This window comes from Miniopterus natalensis, chromosome 13 (assembly GCF_054644295.1).
Source record: "Miniopterus natalensis isolate mMinNat1 chromosome 13, mMinNat1.hap1, whole genome shotgun sequence".
Taxonomy (NCBI): Eukaryota; Metazoa; Chordata; class Mammalia; order Chiroptera; family Miniopteridae; genus Miniopterus; species Miniopterus natalensis.
The window spans coordinates 49,086,741-49,109,592 of record NC_142093.1 but is presented as its reverse complement, the minus strand read 5'-3'; the positions used below and the strand labels follow the sequence as shown (position 1 = coordinate 49,109,592).

Here is a 22,852-nt window from a genome sequence, read left to right as displayed (position 1 = left end):
ACTCCAGAAGTGCTGGTTCAGGCAGAAACCCAAATAGTGTTTTAGATTAGGTAAAGACAAGAGGTATTTGTGAGAAAGGAAAGGGAAATAATTACATGAATAGAAGGAAGGAATTTATAGGTGTAGATTAGCTAGCATAGTGGTGCTAATGCTAAAGAATGTCTTTGATTTTCAGTCCCATAGTCAAAACTAACAGTTGATTGGACTACAATACTGCTTTAGGTCCAATTTTAACATTCCAAAGTTTGAAGCAGTTTCTCTGGGATGGCAGCTCTGACTCCATTTTAAAGTGGCTCTGTTTATGTTATTTTTTTACATTTTCAATACTTTAAAAATGCAGCAATGTTGGAATTTTAATATATACAATGACTTTATCCCAATGCGTCAAATCGGGGTAATTTTGCCCCCCAGGGGACATTTGGCAATATCTGGAGATATTTTTGGTTGTCACAACTGGCAGGGAGGGGGAGGACCAGAGATTCTAGTGGCGTCTAGTGGACAGAGGCCAGGGATGTTACAAAACATCCTGTAATGCGCAGACAGCTTCCTACAACAAAGAGTTACCCAGTCACTGTTTCCTCAACTTCACATTTTTGTTTATAATGATCTGTACCTTTGTACACCTTCATCATTAAAAACAAAGCAAAAAACCAAAAATCTCTTCACATATGTGTATACCCACCTGTTCTAAGACCTACCTCTCCTAAGCACCCACAGGTGGAAGGGCATGGACTTGGAGGTGAATGGCTGTGGGTTGGAATTCTCAGCTCCTTACTTAGTCATGTGTGGCCATTGGCAGGTTAAATGCAGCTAGTGAGCAAATGAAGTAGCTGTTTTTAAGGCTTAGTGATACCACATGTAGGCCTGTTCCTCCCTTCAAATATTAATGCCCTACCCACCCTTGCACTAGTAACTGTGTGTACAGTTATTTGGCAATTCATCATGTACCACTTTGTGGTGTCTATTCTACTCTTGTCTTGAATGGCTAATTCTTAATTCTGAAAATGTTAGTACCAGTTGTACAAATGGACTGAAAGCCTGGGCCTTGCCCTATTGTTCTACATCAGTCTTAATAAGAATTGTGTCTTCATCAGGCATGCAAGCATCTAAGAAGAATCGCTTACATTTTTATATGTGAGTGTAAAGATGGTAAGTGAAGCAGTGGTGTGGAGGCTCTCCCCCTGGCAGTCTGTGTGGAAGAGCCTCAAATTTGTGATTCCTGACATGCTAGCTCCAGGTAGCCGCGCTTTAAGGGCCACAGCAGACTCCATGTGGTTTGCACCATAATTTACCAACAAATACTAGATGTTTCAGTAGCACATTTTAGATATTGTTGGGCATTTTTGATGTTTCAGTAGAGCATATGCTTTTTTCTTTGCTGTTATAATTTCTGTTAACATTCAGTTTCAGTTTTAGTCTTAAATATAACTGAGAAAACACATTTTGGGGGTTGGGGAGTTTATCTTATCCGGTGACAGGCCATAGGCGTGTAATGTGCATTCCATTCAATGTAAGATGTTTTTTTAAGGGCCTGCTATGTGCCAAGCCCTCTCCTAGATGGTGGAGATACAACGATGAACACACTTCTGGCCTGGCAGCTCAGTCACCAGGTGTTTGTAAAAAGATAGAGGAGATCTAAAATGTTAACAGAAAGTTTCAGTTCACTGTAGTAAACAGAGATAGCAAATGGTATTGAAAAATGGTCTTCACAAAGAAGGAGAGCGTTTAGGGATGAAAAGTAGTTCACCAGGCAGATGGTTGAAGGGACTCCAGACTAAGTGTGCATCATGTGCAAAGGCACTGAGGCAGTAATCTGGCAGATCCAGGATTCCAACAGTACTTCTTTGTGGCTAGAGTGTCACAAGTTTGTCACCTGGAGTCATAGAACTTGAAATGAGCTGGGAACTACCAACCACATAATATATTTTAGAAAGATGGCTTTGAAGGTACAAAATTGAGATGGGAGTCTAGGTAAGTGATCTCCATTAAGGGAATGTCAGTGGGCATGGGAAGCTTAAGAAGGTATGATTGAGAGGCCCTGGGGATTAACCGGATTTGGGAAGAAAGAAGGAAGTCTGGGGTTAACCTGCAGGTTTTGGGCTTGGGTGATTGAGGGGAAGGTACAGCTACCATATAATAGGGATATGCTCGGTAATGGTGTCTGCTTGGTAATGGTGTCTGAGATGAAGATAGTGGGCAGGTCATTAGATATATAGGTCTGAGCTCGGGTGAGGGTTCTGCAGAGAGAGGGATTTGGGGATCCACTCCCTGGATGAAATCTTTAGTGAATTAGTGTGGGGCAAGGAGAACATTGTGTTGAGGGTGCAAACTGGGACTCTGGAGTCATAAGATGTGCACATGGGAGTTGAAGATTGCAGGTCATGAAGGAAGTGTGGTCCCAGGCATGGTGTGCAGGCTGTGCAAAGGAAGGCAAGACTCAGGCCAGGAGTGGCTCAGCTGTCACAGGGAACAGTGGCAGTGGGGAGAAGAGGCTAGTGAAGGAAGCCAAACATTTAGAAAGAGATTAGTGGGGAGAGAGGATATTGACAAGGACCCGACCTAGGCTGAGTACAGGAGTGGCTGGGGGAGGATGTTGCTTCTCCAGAGGCATCCAGAAAAGGAAATGGAATGGACTGAAGAGAGGACTCTGCCATAGGGCCAGAGCCAAAGCCTGTGGCTAGAAGTGAGGGTAACTGGAGGACGGCAGATGTCTTTGAGCCCTAACAGAGCTGGACACCTTTCTGTGTAATAATAGCAACAACCAGCACTTACATAGGGCTTGTTATGTGCAACCACTGTTCCCCATATTAATCCTCTGAGGTAGGTAATATTACACCCATTTCACAGATGAGGAAACTGAGCTATATGAGTTAGTCACTTGCTCAAAGCTTCACAGCTGGTAGGTGGAGAAACTGAGCCCAGGTGTCAGGATATAAATGCTGTGCTCTCCTGAGATCCTCTCCCGTTTGATCAGGAAAACAAAACAAACAAAAAGGAAACACAACCCTTTTTTCGAGCATTTTGAATGGGTTGTGTGAGCATGTTATATGGCAGTGATGGTGAGAGAGGAAGGTGTTCAGGACTGTACATCCTCCTATCACCCCCAGAGTCCCTACTTTCCTTGCTTGAGTCATTTCCTGAAAGTGCAGAGGAAGATTACCTGATGTACCAGTTAGGTCCAGCAGGAAACCAGAAACCACATAGATACTTAAGGCAGGGAGGGCCTTCATGCAGGGGATTGATTACAGAGACACTGGCAGGCCTGAAGATGCCAAAGTGAGAAAGAAGTATTAGCCAGAGATCGAAAAGCTGCTGTCGCCTGGCTTGGCATGGCTCAGCGGTTGAGCCTTGACCTAGGATCCAGGCGATTGGAGTTCAGTTCCTGGTCAGGGCACATGCTGGGGTTGCCGGCTCGATTCCCAGTCGAGGGTGTGCAGGAGGCAGCCGATCAATGACTCTCTCATCGTGATGTTTCTATCTCCCTCTCCTTTCCTATCTCTGAAATCAATAAAGATATATTTAAAAAAAAAAAAAAAGAAGAAAAGCTGCTGTCACTCAGGGCTGACACTCATACGTATTACAGAACTGGAGGTGCTTTCACTTCTGTCAAGTAGAAACCTAGGACGCCGGGTGCTCACCACACTGCTGGAGTCCCATGTTCACCCTTCATTGCCCGATACTGTGGCTGCCCCATCAGAAGCTCCACCAGATCAGGGGAATGTAAAGGCTGTTTCTTTCCTCTTGTCTTCCAGTCTTCCTCCAGAAAGTCCCATATCACAACTTAACGGGAAACCAGCTGGCAAGAGACAGTCTGAGAAATGTCATTTACACTGAAGGGCAGAGTAGAGCCAAGAGCAGCAACAGTAGGCAGAGGTGGAGACCGGGTTCCTTCTGATACCACAGTCAGTCTCGTTCTCTGGAGGTCCACTTGGCTGACTATGTATTTAAGTAATCACAAAGTTGTGGTGTTTGAAACCTCCCAGGGTCTCAGTTGTTCTAACTTCTCTTTTAAGAATTCAGTAGATTCTTCAGTAAGGGTTTACTAGTGAAGTCCTTGACACTGTTTTTTAAAACTACTCAAACAGAATGATACATATCTATGAAAAGTCTTACACTCTAGTGCTACACAGAATTGGCGTTGAAGGAGAGATTGTTTACAGCAACAAAAAAATTAAACACTTGAATGTCAGTTTGATAAAAGTTTGTGGTTTCTTTAAACAGAATAGCACAACCCTAATGGGGGAAATGAAATGAATAATGAGATATAACTTCCTCTTGGCTAAGAGATTAAATATAGTATAGACATTTCTTAAATTAACATAAATTTATTATTATAGAAATAGGTGTCTATGTTAGTTGAGATATGACATTGCATTTAACTAATAATTGCTTAAACAAGACAGAAGTTTATTTCTCTGTCGTGTAACAGTCCAGAGGCAGACAGTCCAAGGTGGAATAGCGACTGCCACTGGGATTATTCAGGGACCCAGGCCCCTTCTCACTTGTTGCTCCACCAGCCCTTGGACGATGTGCTTGCTCTCTGTGTGGTCTAGAGTGGCTCATCGTGTGTCAATATTCCAGCCAGCATGAAGGGGGTTAAAGGAAAAAGTGGGAGTATGCCGAGAAAAGCACCCTGTAAGTTGTACAAGTCACTTCTGCTCATAGCCCATTGGTCAGAACTTAATAACCAGGCCATACCTAGCTCCAAGGGAGGCTGGGAAATGTAGTCTTTATTCTCGGAGGCCATGTGCCCAGTTAGAAATCCAGCCTTCTATTAAGTTAAGAGCAAGGGAAAAACTGATTAGGGGGAAGGGAGGAGATATGTCCATTTCTACTGCAGTACCTTTTGGAATACTATTTAGAAACTGAAATTTGAGAATAAAATTAATTCAAAAGAACAAGTAGACAAACATACCCAAGAGCACAGATATTTTTTAAAGAAACATTTAAAAAATTGCCATATTTTCTTTTTTCTTAGTGTAGCACTTTTCTTGTTTTTAATGTTACACTTTATTTTTAGACTTGTTCACTATAGAGAACTTCAGGCAAAAGTATGAGTATAGAGTCCCATGTACCCATCGCCCAGCTTCAGCAGCTATCAGTGTAAAGCTTGTCTTGTCTCATCTGTTCCCCCACTACATGCTTATACCCTGCCTGACTTTTTTGAAGCAGATCTCCTTTCTTCTCTTTTATCTGTAAATATCTCCATATGTATCTCTAAAAGGTAAAGCCTCTTTTAGATACGTACTCACATTTATTTGTATTCTTTATTTTGCCAGCTATTGAATCATTTCACTACTTATCAATAATTCCATCATGTAACTTGCTCCATTCCTTCTTTTTCTGTCACCTCTCTCTGCTGTCAAGCTTTCTGCTAATTTTTCATGTTTTCCTTCATCCTCAAATGTACAAAGTATCATCAAGCATTAGTAGGTCTTTGAAACGTAACTTTATTCACTGAATAAAGGGAACAAGTGTCATCCTCTCTGGTTCTTACTTGGCCAGACAGGCATATTTTAAATTGCTTTCTTGTCTCTGAATGTAACTTCATCCTGTTATATATGTTTTGTATTCATAACTTCTTTATTCACTTGGTTAATTTCAGGACAAATTATTTGAATTGGCTTTCATATCAGTGTTGTCTTTTTCAGATAGTGAACATTTGGAGAGCAGGAACTAGATTTATCAACTCCGTTTTCCCCAGTCCTTCCTGCTTTTTGTTGATGGGGGAAATTCCAGTCTGAAAAGTTATGAGCTGCCCGGCCGGCGTGGCTCAGCGGTTGAGCATCAATCGACCTAGGATCCAGGAGATCGAGGTTCGATTCCCGGTCATGGCACATGCCCGGGTTGCGGGCTCGATCCCCAGTCGGGGGCATGCAGGAGGCAGCCGATCAATGACTCTCATCATTGATGTTTCTCTCTCTCCCTCTCCCTCTCCCTCTCCCTTCCTCCCCCTTCCTCTCTCTGAAATCAGTAAAGACATATTATTTAAAAATCAATAGAAGTATTAAAACAAAGGCATAATCTATTATACTTTAAAATAAAATAATTAAAAAGAAATTTTTTTAGATAAAAAGTTATGTGCCGATTCATAAAGCTTCAATTACCCATGACACTGCACTGAGATGTTTGTATGTGTTTCAGGCTAACTTGAAAGAGTGAGATACCCTTTTATATGAGACGTTACTTTTATGTAATGTGAGTGAAATTCAGGAAAGCCAAGAAGGGATATAAAGAAAATAGTTTGCCTTATTTGGTTATCTTAGCTAATCTAATGTTCAAGCACTTTGAAGTTAAATTTCCGTTTTCAAATAAAGTTCTCTATTATATTCTAAAGTAAATATTTATGGACATTCTAAATCTGTGCATTCAACTTTATAAACTATTTACACTGATGTTTTCATCAATACTGTAAGATTGTATAGCTCTGAATTATCGGAGAATTTAATAGTTATCATTAAAACTCCTATTGTCCCCAACCCCTAAATAATAAAATAATAAAATAAATAAAATAAAATAAAATATAATAAAATAAAATAAAATAATAAAATAATGTAAATTTTTTAATATGTCTTTATTGATTTCAGAGATAAGAAGGGAGAGAGAGAGAGATAGAAACAATGATGAAAGTCTGATCGGCTGCCTCCTGCACGCCCCCTACTGGGGATCAAGCCCACAACCCGGCCCTGACTGGGAATTGAACCGTGATCTTCTAGGTTGATGCTCAACAGCTAAGCCATGCTGGCCAGGCAAAAATTAGACTTTTTATTTTGGGATAATTGTAGATGCACATGCGATTGTAAGAAATAATACAGTGAGATCCTGTGTAATCTTTACTCAGTTTCCCCCAGTGGTATCATCTTGCAAAACTATAGTATGTATCACAACTGGCGTAGATACAGGCAAGTTACAGAACATTTTCATTACCACAAGATTCCTTCATGTTGCCTTTATAGCCTTACCCACCATCCCTGGTATAACCCCTGACAACCACTATTCTGTTCTCCATTTCTATAGTTTTGTCATTTCAAGAATGTTCTGTAAATGTAATCCTACAATAGGTAACCTTTTAGTCTTTGGCTCAGCATAATTCTTTCTTGATTCATCCAAGTTGTTGCATGTGTCAGTAGTTCATTCCTTTTTGTTACTGATTAGTATTCCTTGGTATGGATGCAGCACATAAAGGCTCTTTAAGAACGTCGTTCACTTAACTCGTCCCTCTTTCATCTTTCTTCTCTCTTCCCCTGTCTTCCCAGCAATGCCGAGTGAGTATCCCTGTGCAAAACTGAGAAGCGAATGCTCGAGACCCTCCCTGCAATGGTATACCCGAGCTCAGAGCAAGATGCGAAGACCCAACTTGTTGTTAAAAGACATTTTCAAGTAAGTACGAGCCCTCGGGTCAGAAGATCTCCCTGATTTGGGTCAACTGTGTAGAATTGGGAATAAAATTCAGTGAGACCCTTAAGGATGGCTCTTATACTTGGTCACGGTTGGTCAAAGGATCGTTTAAAAGCACATCGATTAGAGCGTCAGTGCACAGATGCCCTGGGTTTGTGCATCAAAGTGCACTTGGTAAGAGTGCAGTGCCCAGCCAGGGGCCTCTGGGTTCTGTACCTGAGCTTGGATACCCAAGAGAGCTGCTCTGTCAGTGCACAGCTCTTCCTGCCATTATTTAACAAAAGAGGGCTTTTTCCCTTAGCTATTTTAAGTTAATCTAAAACATGATTAATTAAAGGCCCCTAAAGGCATTTGAAGAACATTAAATATTGAATACTAAAAAGGGTGACAGGTGTCTCAGCCAGGTCACCCTTATGTCCTAATAAGTGGTAGAATTGTTAAAGGAGGAACTTGTCAGTTTTATTTGGTAGCAGCTGAACCAAGTTGAAAATTACCCCCTTTTCTTATCTAACTATAGAAATGGAACCCTGAAGTCTAGTGTCTCATCTCACTTTACTAATTTAGGAGGTGTGGATTTAAAAAGGTGGCAAAAGTAAATGTATATTCATAAACACTTATATCACTTTCCATCTCCTTTTAATCATTAACCAGCGTTTATTGAGGCCTACATGTGCCTGTCATTGTGTTGGGTGTCGGCCACATGGCAACAAACAGAGTAGACTCACGACCCATGCTCCTTACAGTGTAGGCAAGAGAGACGCGTGACCAGGAGTTACAGTACAGTGGGGTCAGTGCTGTAGACACTGGGCCTGCTTTTAACCCCTCTTTCCCTTCCTTTAAAAAAACATCAAAATAAGGGAATTATTACTGTACTGAATGACATACTCTTTTAGGGGCTGGGGAGAGGAATAGGTAATACGACAGTCACAAGATTCAAAATTCAATAGATATTAAAGGTACTCAATAAAACATCTTCTCATTGCTGCTCCCCACATTCCCTCATCCCACTTACAGATAACCAATATTACCAGTCTTGTGTATGTAAGAAATACTGTGTGTGTTGTATGTGTCTCCGCCTGCCCCCCCCAGTGCCTTTTTACACAAAAAGGCACATCCTAAGTGATTAGGATGATTGGTAGCATCCTAATCACTTAACATTGTACTTGATCCCAGGGAGCCTGTTAAAATGAGAATCAGAAAGTGCTGAAATTCTTGCATCAGCATCTTCAAATATTAAGAAATATTTAGCATCTGTTATGTACCATGTACTATGCTGGATGCTATGTTTTTTAAACTGCCCCTTTCTTTAGAAAAATAGGTTATTTTCCCCTTAAGGGTAATCCTTACCTTTGTTTTTTCAGACACAAATTATGTAAAGCAGTGGTTCTTACACATTGGTTTAAACTTTTTTTTTAACTTTTAGTTTGTCAGAATCACTTGGGGAGCTTATTGAAAATGAGATTTCTAGAACCATAACTAGACTCAGTTCTCCTCTCCTAATCCTGTGTGTGTGTGTGTGTGTGTGTGTACCCCAAATGTGTGTTTGAAACTATAAAATAGTGGGAATGTATCAGATTTTTAAAAGCAGTTTTGTAGATGGTCTTAAGTGGCGGGTGGCACTGCCTCACCTCAGTGAGCCTCATTTCTGGGTAGAATTCTTTAGAGGAATAATTAGTAGATTGTCTTTTGGTGTTTTTTTAAAGGACTCAATCTTTTTCCCCCAATTTTTTTACTGTGGTAAAATACATATAATATACAATTTACCATCTTAATATTTCTAGGTGGACAGTTTAGTGATGTTACGCACATTCACATTGCTGTGCAACCATGACACCATCCATCTCCAGAACCCTTTATTTTGTAAAACTGAAAATCTGTACCCATTAAACACTGACTCGCCATTCCCCTCCCCCTGGCCCCTGCAACCACCAGTCTGCTTCTGTCTCTATGGTTTTGACTACTCTTAAGTACTTCATAGAAGTGGAATTATACAGTATTTGAAGGATTGACAGTATTTTAAAGTGGCAAAAATTGAAGCTGAGATTCTGTAGTTGAAAATCTATTACTTGGTTTTTTGAATTCTAGTCACCTGCATTTTGATTCAGATTTTATTATGGTGCTTTTATGGAAAAAGGGTTTTTTTTCTATATTTGCTTGTAACAAAGACAATCATAAATGATTAATTTATCTTCTCAGGAAATATGAAGTAGTGCCTTAAATTGATCCCTCGGTTTGGGTTAGGTTTTCACTTATTTCACACGCTCGCTCTTGGTTGTCACATGACTGCATCATTATACCTAATTGATTTTTTTTTCTAGGTGTATATTGCTTGTGTTTGGAGTGTGGATCCTTTATATCCTCAAGTTAAATTATACTACTGAAGAATGTGATATGAAAAAAATGCATTATGTGGACCCCGACCGCATAAAGGTTAGATTTCTCATTGCTGTGGTTTAAATTAAAACATTTCCAAGCATACATTTAAACAGAAATATCATCTCTGAAGTATTGTAAGTAAATGTTCATGAAAATTAAAACAGAGGGTAAAACACTTAGTCTTAGCACTCTAAAACCAAAATCAGAGACAACCACCCTGAAAAAACAACCAACTCATCTGTATAGCCCCCAGCATTCTTCCGCTTTACTGAGGTCATGGGGTGGGGGAGAGATCCATTTACCACACTAGGACACTTGTCATGTGGTTAATATGCCTCAATGCTGTCCGTGTGCCTGTTCTCAAAGCAGAATGGGAAGAATTTGTTTTAGTATCACCTGTCATTCCTGCATTTCATTTCTCTTTTTAAGGATTTCACATTGTATTTCAAGATTTCCCCCTAAATTTATATTTCTTTTCCTAAGTCATTCGACCTCTTCAGTGCTCATTTCACTGATCATTTGAGTGGTTAAATTATCCAGTAACGTTCAGCCTTAGATGAAAGAAGAGATGATTTAAAGCAAGGTAGCATGGTAATAGTGATAACCAAACATGTATAGTTATTGTCATGACTGGGAGATTTTCCCGTATTCTTTCCATTTTACAGATGACAGCCTGGGGGTTAAGCTGGTTGCCCAAGTTCACATCTGGTTTAGTTAAGTAATCCAGTTTGTTGTGTATTGTGTAACTGTTCTAAAAGTGCTTTAGTAATGTAAACTCATTTAACCCTCTGAACAGTCTTGGGGCTGTAGGTACTGTTACTAACCCAGCTCACAGTGCAGGGAGTAGAGGGGCAGGAGATCGTCACTTATCCAAGGTTACCATAGCTAGTAAGCGGTGGAGTCAGGGCTTGGACCCAGCAGTGTCGTTTGGGGGTCTGAGCTCCTGATGACCTTGTTCTGTGCCTGGGTAGGGAGTGTCCACAGAGAGGAAGCCAGGAGATGTAAGCAGTGTGATGCAAAGAGGAGAGAGCTGAAGTTTCTGAACTACAATCAAATGTAAATTTCACCTAGAAACAACGAGACCTTGGGCAAATTACTTAATTGTTTTGAGACCCAGTGTTCTTAGCTGTGAAATAGAGATAACAGCATCTATGCAGTAGGTAGTCATCCAAGTTAAGTTGCATAATATCCAGAAAGCTCCTTTTCTAATCCTGCTTTTTATTCACGTGGCTCTGATTATAGACAGGTCTAAACAAGTAAATGGAAAGAGTGTAGATAATAAATGCACAGCTTGGCTGTGTAGACACTTGTGTCTCGGGTCTTGCTCATCACGAGCCTTCCTGTCCTCGCTGCACCTGCCCTCAGATGTTCGCTGACTCGGTTCACTTCATCAGCATTAGCACACGTAGCCTCTGCTCAGGCCTTCCCTCTCCTCCCCATCTGGCTGGCCTTGCAGACATCCCCAAGTCTCTGTCAATTCCAAGACCCTTCACAGCTCTCTTGGATAAACTTTTTAGACATCCTATCTCTTTTTTGTCTCCTCGGAAAGGCCCAGATGGGTGAGACTTGATATGACTTACTGATAGCTGTGAACTCTTCCCTTCATTTCTTTGCCCCACTCTCCACATTCTCTGTGCATCCTTTTGCACACTGTTGACCACCTGACCAGCTGCAAAGATAATTCCTCTTGAGTAGGGATTAACTGGGAAATGTGAGGTCTCTTGTGCAAGGGTCGAGCACACCATTACATAAGTACAAGTTGGGAAGATGCGGTTTAGTGACACCCTGGATGAAAATCAACTTAGTGATTTTAGTGCCTGGCCAGTGCCCTCTGCATCGACATGTGCCGTGGCTGCTACGGCCATTTTCCGTAAGCTACATTAATAGACCGGGATGGTGTGCGTGTCCCTGTGGTGTGCAGATAAGTGCTCTGAACATTATGGCCATCACTCTCTTAGGTTCCCCAAGAAATCATAGTGACTGCTGAGAATGACCAGAAAAGAGACTCAAGATCTTGTCCCTGAAGAACCTTGGAAGGAATGGGGACATTTGTGTAGCCTGAAGGAGAGCAAGACCTGGTATAGGGCACATAGCAGCTGCTGTCAGCAAGCTGGGGACCTGGCCCATGGAAGGGTCACCCTGCCTAAGTGGCCTCAGTGTCAGAGATGCGGACTAGGCTATGGCGGCCAAGCTGAAAGAAGGGTTTGATGGTCCAAGGCATCCAAAGATGGAATAAGTGGTCCACCTTTGTGGCAGATCTCTGGAGGTCTTTAAGCAAAGCCAGGGTAACTAATTTGGAAGTCCTATAGGTAGAATTCAGGCATCAGACAGCGGGTGGCTCACCTGACTCCATCTGGTAGTATAATGATTTATGGAAGCATTTCATTGTCCCATCTAAAGTACATGTTTTTGAGAACAGAAACGATGTTTATAAAAATATAGTATCTGGGATTTTAGGAAAAGGAATAATGATCTAAGGTTGCCCTTTGGAATTCTGTGCACTCACCCATTGCCCCAGATTCGTGTCTCCTTGCCCAACTGTGTTTGTTTTTTAATGTTTTTATTTATTTTAGAGAGGGGGAGGGAGAGGGAGAGAGAGAGAAACATCGATGATGAGAAACATTGATCAGCTGCCTCCTGCACGCTCCCTACTGGGGATCAAGCCAGCAACCCAGGCATGTGCCCTGACCGGGAACTGAGCTGGTCACCTCTTGGTTCATGGGTCAACACTCAACCAGCCAGGCCCAGCTTTTTTTTTTTTTTTTTTAGTAATTACCAGCCAATTACTGGCTCAGACCAGGAGTCCATGGGACTCGAGGACCTCTGTGTGTATCTGTCAGCTTTCTTCTCCGCGTTCTTTTTGGCCTGTTTCTGTAGCCTCAGGAGCTGCTTTTCCTCCTGGTAATGGGTCTTCGCCTTCTCCTTTCTCTTCCACTCCAGCGTGGCTGTGACTGCCAGTCTCATGAGCCAGGCTTCCTGGGTAGGCAGACTTCTTTGTAGGCTTAGAATGCACAACCTTGAGGACAGCAGGAACCACCACTTGCTTTTACTTGTCATAGGGTGGCCGGATCCCATCAGACACTTTGGTCTTGAGGGGCAGCATGCCTTGCCCTGTCCGCCAGAAAATGCGCCCAGGGCTTGTAAGTGGTAGGGCCAGGTACTTCAACTGGTTTCTGTAGAAATTGCCAGAAATGTTGATGCCCTCACAGTGCACAACCACCACCTCTGGCCCAGCAGTACCTGCTTGACCACGGTGGCTGCCAGGTGCCCAGGAGATGGCCTCAGCCATCTAGCACTGGGATCTGTCCCTCCGCCATCTTCTGCAGCCACTTGGGAAAGCTCCTTACCTGCCTTTCTGCATCCAGGCATGCCCCACTAATTGAATCTAATTGAATCTAACGTGTGGACTTACACTTTTTTAAAATTGATTTTAGAAAGAGAGGAAGGGTGGAGCGAGAGAGAGAGAATGAGAGAAACATTGATGTGAGAGAGAAACATCCATCGGTTGCCTCCTATATGCACCCCAACCAGGGTTGAACCCTCAGCCTCTTGGTGTATGAGACAGTGCTCCGATCATCCTGGCCAGGGCACCACTGTGGTGTTTCGACTGTTTGTTTTCCTCACTATCCAACAAGCAAGCCCTTGGGAGACAGGGAATGTGTGCTAACATTTTACATTAATGAATATGTACTAATCTATATTAAACTCCACAGGGAGTGGAAGATATTACTTGAACCACAGTTTGTTGTCTCGTCTTTGATCTCTAAATTATACAGAAAATGCACAGTTAAATAACAGGAAATTCTTTGAGTACTTTCAGTAATGCACATTAAGTTTTAAATTCCTTTGAGGAGTAGGTCAGATACCACCAGTAGACAGTAAGTAGACAGGAAAAAGCTCCTCTATCACCTTCCCCCTGAAACATGGAATATGAGTTCTCCATTTAGGCTGTGGGGCCAGTTTTAAAACCTAAGTTTACTGCTGGACCAGTAACAGACTCTGATGGCTGTCATTGCCCTGCCTTGGCTCCAGTGAGGATTCCTGACCAACCACCAACAAGGGGGAGAGAAGTACCCATGGGCAGGGTCAGCCTCACAAGCCCATTGCCTGCATGGAGAAGGCGTGAGCAAAACTGTGGTGACTGTCCTGGCCAGTTCTGCTTAGTAGTTAGAGCACTGGCCCTCAGACCGAAGGGTCTTAGGTTTGATTTCCAGTCAAGGGCACATACCAGGTTTGCAGGTTCGACCCCTGGTCCCTGTCGGGGCACGAGTGGGATGCAGCCAATTGATGTGTCTCTCTCACATCAATGTTCCCCCTCCCCCCTCCCACTCTAAAAGAAAAAACCTAAAAAAACTGTGGTTCCTTACAAAGAAGGTGTGGGAAATGTAGAGCCAATAGGCAGCCCATGGTGACCACCACATCAACTCAGTTCTAAAAATTATTTTACCATTATAAAATTAACACCAAAAGTTCAGATAATACAGAAATTAATAAAGTGGAAAGTCCCCTGTAATTTGTGGGGAGAGGGAGGAATAGGGGCAGTTGTAGAAGACACACATTTGTGAAAGTCTCAGTTCAGAAGTTAAGAAAATAGAAAGTAAAACTATCCTATAACCATGGTGGAATTATGGGTATTTTTTATTCTATTACTTGAGACTTTTTTTTAACATAGCTTTTTAACATGTTGACCCTGTTGAAATGCCACACTTTTCACAGTGGTCCTCACAGGTTGTCCTGTTTCATTCCAGGCAGAGGGAGCAGTGTGTGCAAAAAGCAGGTGCCTTAGAGGGCCTTGCAAATTAGAGGGAAGCAAGAGTTGGATATTGCTGAGGATTTGGGGTGGGAATAGCAGAATATGAGATTGAAAATGAGATAGGTCCAGAGAGTACAAGGCCTCGAATGCCACACTAAGCAGCTCCTAAATTTGATATGTAGTTGTGCAGAACTACTAAGAACAGAAACCCTATCTCAAGTCCCCAGAATAGAGGGAAATGGTCATGGAAGCTGGCCAAGGGTGGTCATGTTATTCTGACTGGCTGGGAGATGGTGTTCAGTAAGAGCTCTCCACAAAGAAAACCCTGCCTCCAGGCCATTGGTGGAGTTGGTGCAAAGCTTTTGTACAAATCTGAGTTATTGTGGGTGTATATTAGCAGAAGATTTTCTCAAAGCCGTGAGGGGGGCACTGTTAGCTTTGTTGATGACATTCAGCAACTTGCAGTGTTAGTGGGACCCTGCTGACCCTGTTGGCCTCTTGAGTGTGTTCTGGTTACACTGGGCCTGGCCTGCAGTAATACAGAGATGTGTGGCCATGCTGGTTGTGGGTTTTGTATTTTCTATTTAAAGATGTCCCTTAATGTATCACGTATTTAAAAAAAAAAAGATGAGCAGTGGCCTCTGCAGGAAGCTCGGACACTGTGAAGTTGCACCTACCCTCTTCCACATCGCCTACCCCTTCCCTCTGGGAGCCATCAGATGATTGTCTGATTGGATAAAGATGTGCTATTTATACATATGAGGGAATGCTACTCAGCCATATCAAAGAAGGAAATCCTGCCATTTGCAACAACATGGATGAACTTGGAGAGCGTTATGCTAAGTGAAATAAGTCAAACAGAGACAGACAAACACTGTGTGATCTCATGTATATGTGGGATAGAAAACAAAAAGCAGCATACTTGGATTTTTTTTTAAATACCCTCCCGTGAAATTTCACACTGGCTTTCCATGGCAAATCACCATTGACATTTGCAACTACCAGATGTCTGTTTATTCTTAATTGTGGGCAGCCAGCAAGCTCCGCTTGGAAGACTCTTCTTTTAAATTTTAATTTATTGATTTTAGAGTGGGAGGGAAGGGAAAGGAGAGAGAAAAAAACACTGATTTGTTGTTCCACTTATTTATGCATTCATTGGTTGATTCTTGTATGTGCCCAGACTGGGGGTCAAACCTACAACCTTCGTGTATCAGGACGATGCTCTAACCAACTGAGCTACCAGGCCAGGGCCCTGGAAGACCCTTAAAAACTGAAGCCCACATTCCCATGCCTTGATTTGAGAGATGTGGGAGTTCTTGTGTCTTTGCTTCTTGGTGGGCCTTACCCTGGGTGAATGCCATCCAGACCCTCCCACATCTTTCCTCGCCTGCCTGCTTTGGCTTCCAGCTTTGGAGCTGTCTGCAGCAGAGGAGAGGCATGCCTTCCTCTCTTTATCACAGCCCCTCGAGGTGAGATTCTCCTCCCAAGGTGAGATTCTCCTCCCGTGGGGTTTTTCTTCTGAGCTTTAAAGCGAAGAAGAGGGAGGAGAAAGGCTAGGAGTTTCTGGTTAGAAGAAATTGTCCCTGGGGACTTTCTCAGAGCTTGTTTCACATCTTTGAAGGGGTTAAAACAAAAGAAGAAAAGGAATTGCTGTGGCTTTAGGCATTTCTAGTGGCATTTGAAGCATTTATTTGCCAGGGGTTGATTTATTGCACCCGCTGTGAATGAGGTCCAGGAGGGGTCACAGTCCGAAGACGATGCTAAGCCCTGGGCTCTGCTCACAGTCTAGAAAATGAAGTTTGAAGCCTGAAATGGAAGTCTGCCGAAATGGAAATGGAATGAAATTTCACTCTTTCCAAATGAAACTTCTGAAGAGAGAAATTGGCAGCCCAGCAAATTGCGCACAGGTTTCTGGCCTGATCACCTGCCTCTCCTTCCAGCCAGGAGTCAGTCACCCAGCCTCTCCAGGTCTCTCGCTGCACTTCTGTCCTGGGAGATTTGTAAAACCAGATGCTTGGGATATCACTCTGTAGCGAAGACTTAGACCTTTGTCCCCTTAACAATTGCTGTTTCTAAACTTCAGACCCAGAGTCTAGAGATAAGAGTGTTAAGTATGCGCAGCCCCTCTGCTCTGCCCCCACCAGCCAGGCATTACACAAGAGCCCCCAGGTAGCAGGTGGGAGGGCCTGGCCCTCAGTTCTGGGGCTGCCCCGGACCAGGACCAGTTCTTCTCTGTGCTTTCCCACTGATTCTTCATGAAGGTGCCAGTTCCCGTTCAGACTCCTGTTCCCCAGTGTTTGTGTGCTGCTCTCTGTCTACAAAGGCTGTGGTTTCTGGAGTTTGGGAGGTAATCATTGGCCCAGGTTAGCTTGCCAGCTCTGCCCTTACTGGTTATCCTACCCTGAGCCCACAAAGGGACGATACTAGCGATAGTCTTGCAAGGGGTCATAGGCATCATGATGTGACCTGAGACAGTGGCTATGCATAGTGTCTGCAGTGTCATCTGAGGCTCAAAGAGTATCAGTTTCCCCTGTCAGAACCAGGGCCAGAGCCTTAAGATGTAGATAGCGTGATCTTTCCAGGTACTAATAACTTTTTAAAATTTATTTATTTATTATTTATTTATTTATTTATTTTTGTTAACTCTCACCCAAGGATATTTTTTCCATTGATTTTTAGAGAGAGTATAAGGGAGGGAAGGGAAGAGAGAGAAACATTGATGTGAGAGATACACATCAATTGGTTGCCTCCCACACATGCCCCAGCCAGGGCCAGAAATTGAACCTGTAACCCAGGTACGTGCCCTTGGATCAGGAATCAAACCTGAGACCCTTTGGTGTGCAGGTCAACGCTCTAACCACTGAGCACACTGGCCAGGATAGGTAATAACTTTTTGAAGCTATAATTTTTTAAAAAGGGGGGGTGGTTCTGGTATAAGATATGTTTCTATAAAAAATTATTATAGCGGCTGCTGAAAGATGTACAGAAGCAGTGGTGGCCAGGCTGTGGGGCTGGTAGCCACGGGGTCACAGTGAGAAGGTGGCCATGGAGGATCTGTTCAAGATCGGGGGGCTTTAGCAGCCACCTCTGGAACAGGGAAATCTAAGGTGGCGAGAACACTTGACTAGCAGGCTCCCTGAAGAGTGGAAGGCTGGAAACATTGTCCAAGGAAGATCTTACCAAGTTTGCCAAGAAACAGATGATGCTTATAAAGTCAAGATGTACAGGTATTAGCCTGGCTGGTGTTGCTCAGTGGTTGAGTGTTGACCCATGAACCAAGAGGTCACGTTTTGATCCCCTGTTGGGGCACATACCTGGATTTCAGGCTCAGTCCCCAGTAGGGGGCGTGCAGGTGGCAATCAATCAGTGATTCTCTCATCATTAATGGTTCTCTCTCTCTCTCTCTCTCTCTGAAATCAATAGAAACATATATTTTTTAAAAAGATGTACAGGTATTAGATGGAAAATATCTTCACTACAATATTATTTAATCTTGGTTAAAAAATATTTTTTAATAGTACATTGGCTTGTTTTGTTTACCAGCAAATCAAGTAAAATCTTAGACAGTGTAGTAGAATCTTACTATTTGACACTCTAACCATTTGCCTCTGATGTTTTTTAATCTCACATCTCTAAACTGCAGTTACTTTTGAATTATTAAAATAAAGTCAGGGAGGAGGATTTTTTTTTTTTAATAGATCTTTATTGATTTCAGAGAGAGGAAGGGAGAGGGAGAGAGATAGAAACATCGATGATGAGAGTCATTGATGGGCTGCCTCCTGCATGCCCCCTGCTGGGGATCGAGCCCAAAACCCGGGCATGTGCCCTGACTGGGAATCAAACCTCGATCTCCTGGATCCCAGGTCAACACTCAACTGCTGAGCCACGCCCAGCCCGGCAGGGAGAAGGATTTTTAAAAATAATTTGTTAAAGTTAAGCACATTTTGCATTAAAGACTTAAATGTTAGACCAGAGACCATAAAAATCCTAGAAGAAAACATACAGAGGCAGTAAACACTCTGACGTTGCTCTTAGTAATATTTTTTTTTGGATATGTCTCCTTGGGCAAGGGGAACAAAAGAAGAAATAAACACAGCAAAGGAAACCATCAACAAAACCAAAAGATAACCTATCAAATGGGAGATGGTATTTATCAATGATATATCCAATAAAGGGTTAATATCCAAAAGATATAAGGAACTCATACAGCCTAACACCAAAAAGACAACCCGATTAAAAAATGGGCAGAGGACCTGAATAGACATTTCTCCAAAGAGGACATACAGATGATGCTCAACATCACTAACCACCAGGGAAATACAAATTAATACCACGATGAAATATCACCTCATACCTGTCAGAATGACTCGTCAGTAAATCAACAAACAAGTGCTGTGATGATGTGGAGAAAAGGGAGCCCACGTGCACCTTTGATGGACCTTTGGTGAGATTGTAAATTGGTGCAGCCACTATGGAAAACAGTATGGCAGTTTCTCAAAAAATTAAAAACAGAACTTCCTTATGACCCAGCAATCTCATTTCTGGGTGCTTATCTAGAGAAATTCAAAACACTAATTCAGAAAGATATATGTACCCCTGTTCATTGCAGCATTATTTATAATAACCAAGATACGGAAGCAACCTAAGTGCCCATCAGTAGATCACTGGGTAAAGATGTCATATATATATATATATACAATGGAATATTACTTGGCCATAAAAAAAGAATGAAATCTTGCCATCTGTGACAGCATGAATGAACCTAAAGGGTATTATGCTAAGTGAAATAAGTCAAACAGAAAAACAAATACCATATGATTTCATTTATATGTGGAATCAAAAAAAAATAAGTGAACAAACAAAACAGAAACAGACTCATGGACACAGAGAACAAATGGACAGTTGTCAGATGGGAGGAGGGTTGGGGGGCTGGTGAAAAAGTGAAAGGATTAAGAAGTACAAGTTAGCAATTATAAAAATAGTCACGGGGATGTAAAATACAGCATTGGGCATATAATCAGTAATGTAATAACTGGTGTCCAGTGAGTACTAGACTTCTTGGGGTGATCACTCCGTAAGTTACATAAATGTCTAATCACTCTGTTGTATAGCTGAAACTAGTATAATATTGTATGCTAATAATTGAAAATAGAAAAAAATGTGTTATACAAAAACCTGGCAATAAAATTAACAAGGCTTTGAGAAAAAACATAGTTGGGGAAAACATGTAAGACTATATACAACAATAATTCTACTCATAATAGTACTGACATAGTTCAAAGGACATGTTCAGTCCTAAAAGTATTCCAGTTAACATAGGACTACACACACACACACACACACACACACACACACACACACGAAGGTAGTTTGGTGGCAAGAGGTCTAAGGCAGGGCCAAGGCTGCTGAGGGTGGAGCAGACAAAAAGCCCGGCAATGAGGGAGAATTTTCTGCCAAGCGGTTGGTTCTGAGGCAGCGTTTGGCCAGACTAGGCCAAGAGGAAGACTGTGGGGCAAAATGGGCATCGGTACCATGTTCCTCCACGACTTGCTGTGTTTGGGTGGACTGGTGTACTTGGCGTTAGATAGTTGTTCCTATTGAAATGTTAACCTACAGGGAAATTTGTGTATGAAACCAAGGCAACTTCTGTGTTGACATGACATCGTTCCCTGACTACGTTTAATTTGCATTCCAGACTGTATGAAGCTCATGACCCCAACTGATAAATAAGCCTGTTTCTCATCTTGTTAGATTGGAACCTGAAATATGAAAAAAAATTTAATTGTGGTAAGAAACACATAACATAATATTTACCATCTTAACCATTTCTCAAGCACTATAGTGAAACGGATTTCTACAACTTTTTCATCTTACAAAATTGAAAGTCACGTTGTGAAACAGATTTATCTTACAACACTGAAATTCTACCCATTAAACAACAACTTTCGCCCTGGCCGGTGTTGCTCAGTGGTTAGAGCATTGGCCTGTGCACTGAAGGGTTTCGGGTTCAATTCCCTATCAGGGCACATACCTTGGTTTCCGGTTCACACGCTCCCCGTTGGAGCACATGTAGGAGGCCGCCAGTCCGTGTGTGTGTGTGTCTCTCACATAGATGTTTCTCTCTCTCTCTCCCCTCCTCTCTCCCTCCCATTGTCTCTGAAAAGCAACGGAAAAAAGTATCCTCACATGAGAATTAACAAAAAAACAACAAAAACAACTTCCCATGTTCTCCCCCCTAGTCCCTGGTAACCACCATTCTATTTTCTGTTTCTATAAATTTGACCACTTTAGATACCTTAGATAATGGAATCACACAGTCTTTGTATTTTGGGGTCTGGTGTATTTCACTGGGTGTAATGTCCTCAAGGTTCATCCACGTGGTAGGAAGTGACAGTATTTTATGAAACATGAAATCTTAAACACCTCAAAACGTATCTTTTCCCCCCAAATTTATTTGAACAAGGTTAGGCTGGGAGGCAGTAGGAGGTGGAGGGCCTTCCTGCTTGACTTCTGTGATGAAATAAATATTCTTGTCGAGTCTGTCTCCTTGTCATGTGATTCCCCCCAATTTTTTCTTCAAGTTTCTAGTTTTAAGTTAACTCTTAAAAGCGGATGTTCTGTGTTAAAAGACAGTAATCAAAAGGGGAGGTACATCAGACGCCTTACAGATGACACAGGCAGAGTGCCGCCTCTAAGAGCCTATTTCTAGCGCCTGCCAGTGTGGTCAGCGCAGCTCGGTGCGATTCCATTGCAGAGAGCTCAGAGGTACGCGCAGCAAGTCTTGCAAAAGGAGTGCCGACCCCGGTTTGCCAAGAAGGCCATGGCGCAGCTGTTCGGGCACAGGTACAGCTCGGACTTGCTGCCCTTCCTGAAGAAGACCCCCAGGGTGAACGAGGCCGAGTACCAGTACGACCCCCCTTTCGGCTTCCGCAAGTTCCCCGGTGAAGTCCAGAGCCTCCTGGAGCTGCTGCCTGAGCACGACCTGCCTGCGCACCTGAAGGCCAAGAGCTGCAGGCGGTGCGTGGTCATCGGAAGCGGCGGGATACTCCATGGGCTAGCGCTGGGCCCCGTCCTCAACCAGTTCGATGTGGTGATAAGGTACGTTGGCTTCAAACCATCCTTCCTCCTCTAGAGCCCGTTCCCGGCTGTTGGCCAGTGCGCACCAGGGACAGTGAGGGACACAAGCAGCCCCCCCCGCCGCCATCCGGGGAGTTAACTGTTTAAGAAACCAAACCAAAACCATGAACTGATTAGATGCTCCAAATACTGTGCTGTGCTGACCCCAGTCGGGCAAAGCACTCTCAGAAGAGGTGAGGTTTAGAAGGGGGGGGTAGGTTCAGATAAGCCAGCAAAGGAGGAAAGCTGTGCCAGGCGGGGCCAAGAGGAGAACGGGGGAGACTGAGTCAGTGGGATGCCTGGCTTCTGGGAGCAGGGCTTGGCTGGGCGAGCCCTGGCAGGCCTGGCTGGGCTGTGGGAAGCATACACAACAGGCCATGAGGTAGCCAGCCTAGATTATCCTTGGTTTAGCTGGCTAAAAATTTCTCTGGTTATAAAAGCAAAATATGTTTATTCTTGAAGATTAAAAAATACAGGAAGAAAATACCACTCATAGCACAGATAACCAACCACTATTAATTTGCTGTATTTTTTTCACTTTTGTTCTATACACATACTAATTAATGAGTGCATTTATATTCTTATGAAGTATTTTGCTATTTTATCTTAATATTATGGATAGCTTCTCAGGTCATTTTTTTGGGAAACTAAGTCTACTAAGTGTTATGTTCCTTTACATGAGCATATCATAAGTTACTTAGCCACTCTCCTGTTGCTGGGCGTTTAGAATGTTTCCATTTTCTTTGTTATTATGAAAATGCTTTGCACGTTCCCATACATGTGTCCTTATGTACATCTCTGATTATTTCCTTGGAAATAATTCCAAGAATTCCTAGAATTGTTGGCTTAAAGATATTTGAATTTTTTTTAAGGCTCTTGATATGTTTTAGTAAATTTTCCCTATCTTAATGATATGCAGTACCAGGAACATGATGAAAGTTGAGTCTTAATTAAATTTGTTGAGAGCAGGATGTGGATTTGATTGAAGGCAGGAGAAAATAGGGATGGGAGCCTGGGCTTGGAGGTTGCAATCAGGGCATACAGCGTGGGGGCCTGATGTGAGACTGAGAAAGAAGAAATAGAGGCTAAAGATCACACATAAGAGGCATATTGGAAAAGTGGATTACAGGACTTTCTGGCAGTTTGGTAATTGATGTCAGAGAACACCAGGATTTCTGGTTTGGGGGTCTGAGACAGTAACAGAACTGC

General features: G+C 42.7%; 1 protein-coding gene and 1 pseudogene across 2 annotated transcripts in view; one reads left to right on the top strand and one right to left on the bottom strand.

The window, feature by feature from the left end:
* Nucleotides 1-22,852, top strand: part of ST3GAL5 (ST3 beta-galactoside alpha-2,3-sialyltransferase 5) — a 47,335-nt gene that overhangs the window by 13,009 nt on the left and 11,474 nt on the right. Inside the window, exons 2-4 of one of the 2 annotated variants that reach the window (XM_087823672.1) lie at nucleotides 7,257-7,380; nucleotides 9,717-9,828; nucleotides 21,282-21,625. In XM_087823672.1, the coding sequence (XP_087679798.1) occupies nucleotides 7,257-7,380; nucleotides 9,717-9,828; nucleotides 21,282-21,625 (580 nt within the window). Of the gene's footprint in view, nucleotides 1-7,256; nucleotides 7,381-9,716; nucleotides 9,829-21,281; nucleotides 21,626-22,852 lie in introns of those variants that run through there. The other variant, XM_087823673.1, reaches the window with a different exon arrangement.
* On the bottom strand, nucleotides 12,566-13,091 carry LOC148091677 (large ribosomal subunit protein uL13 pseudogene; annotated as a pseudogene).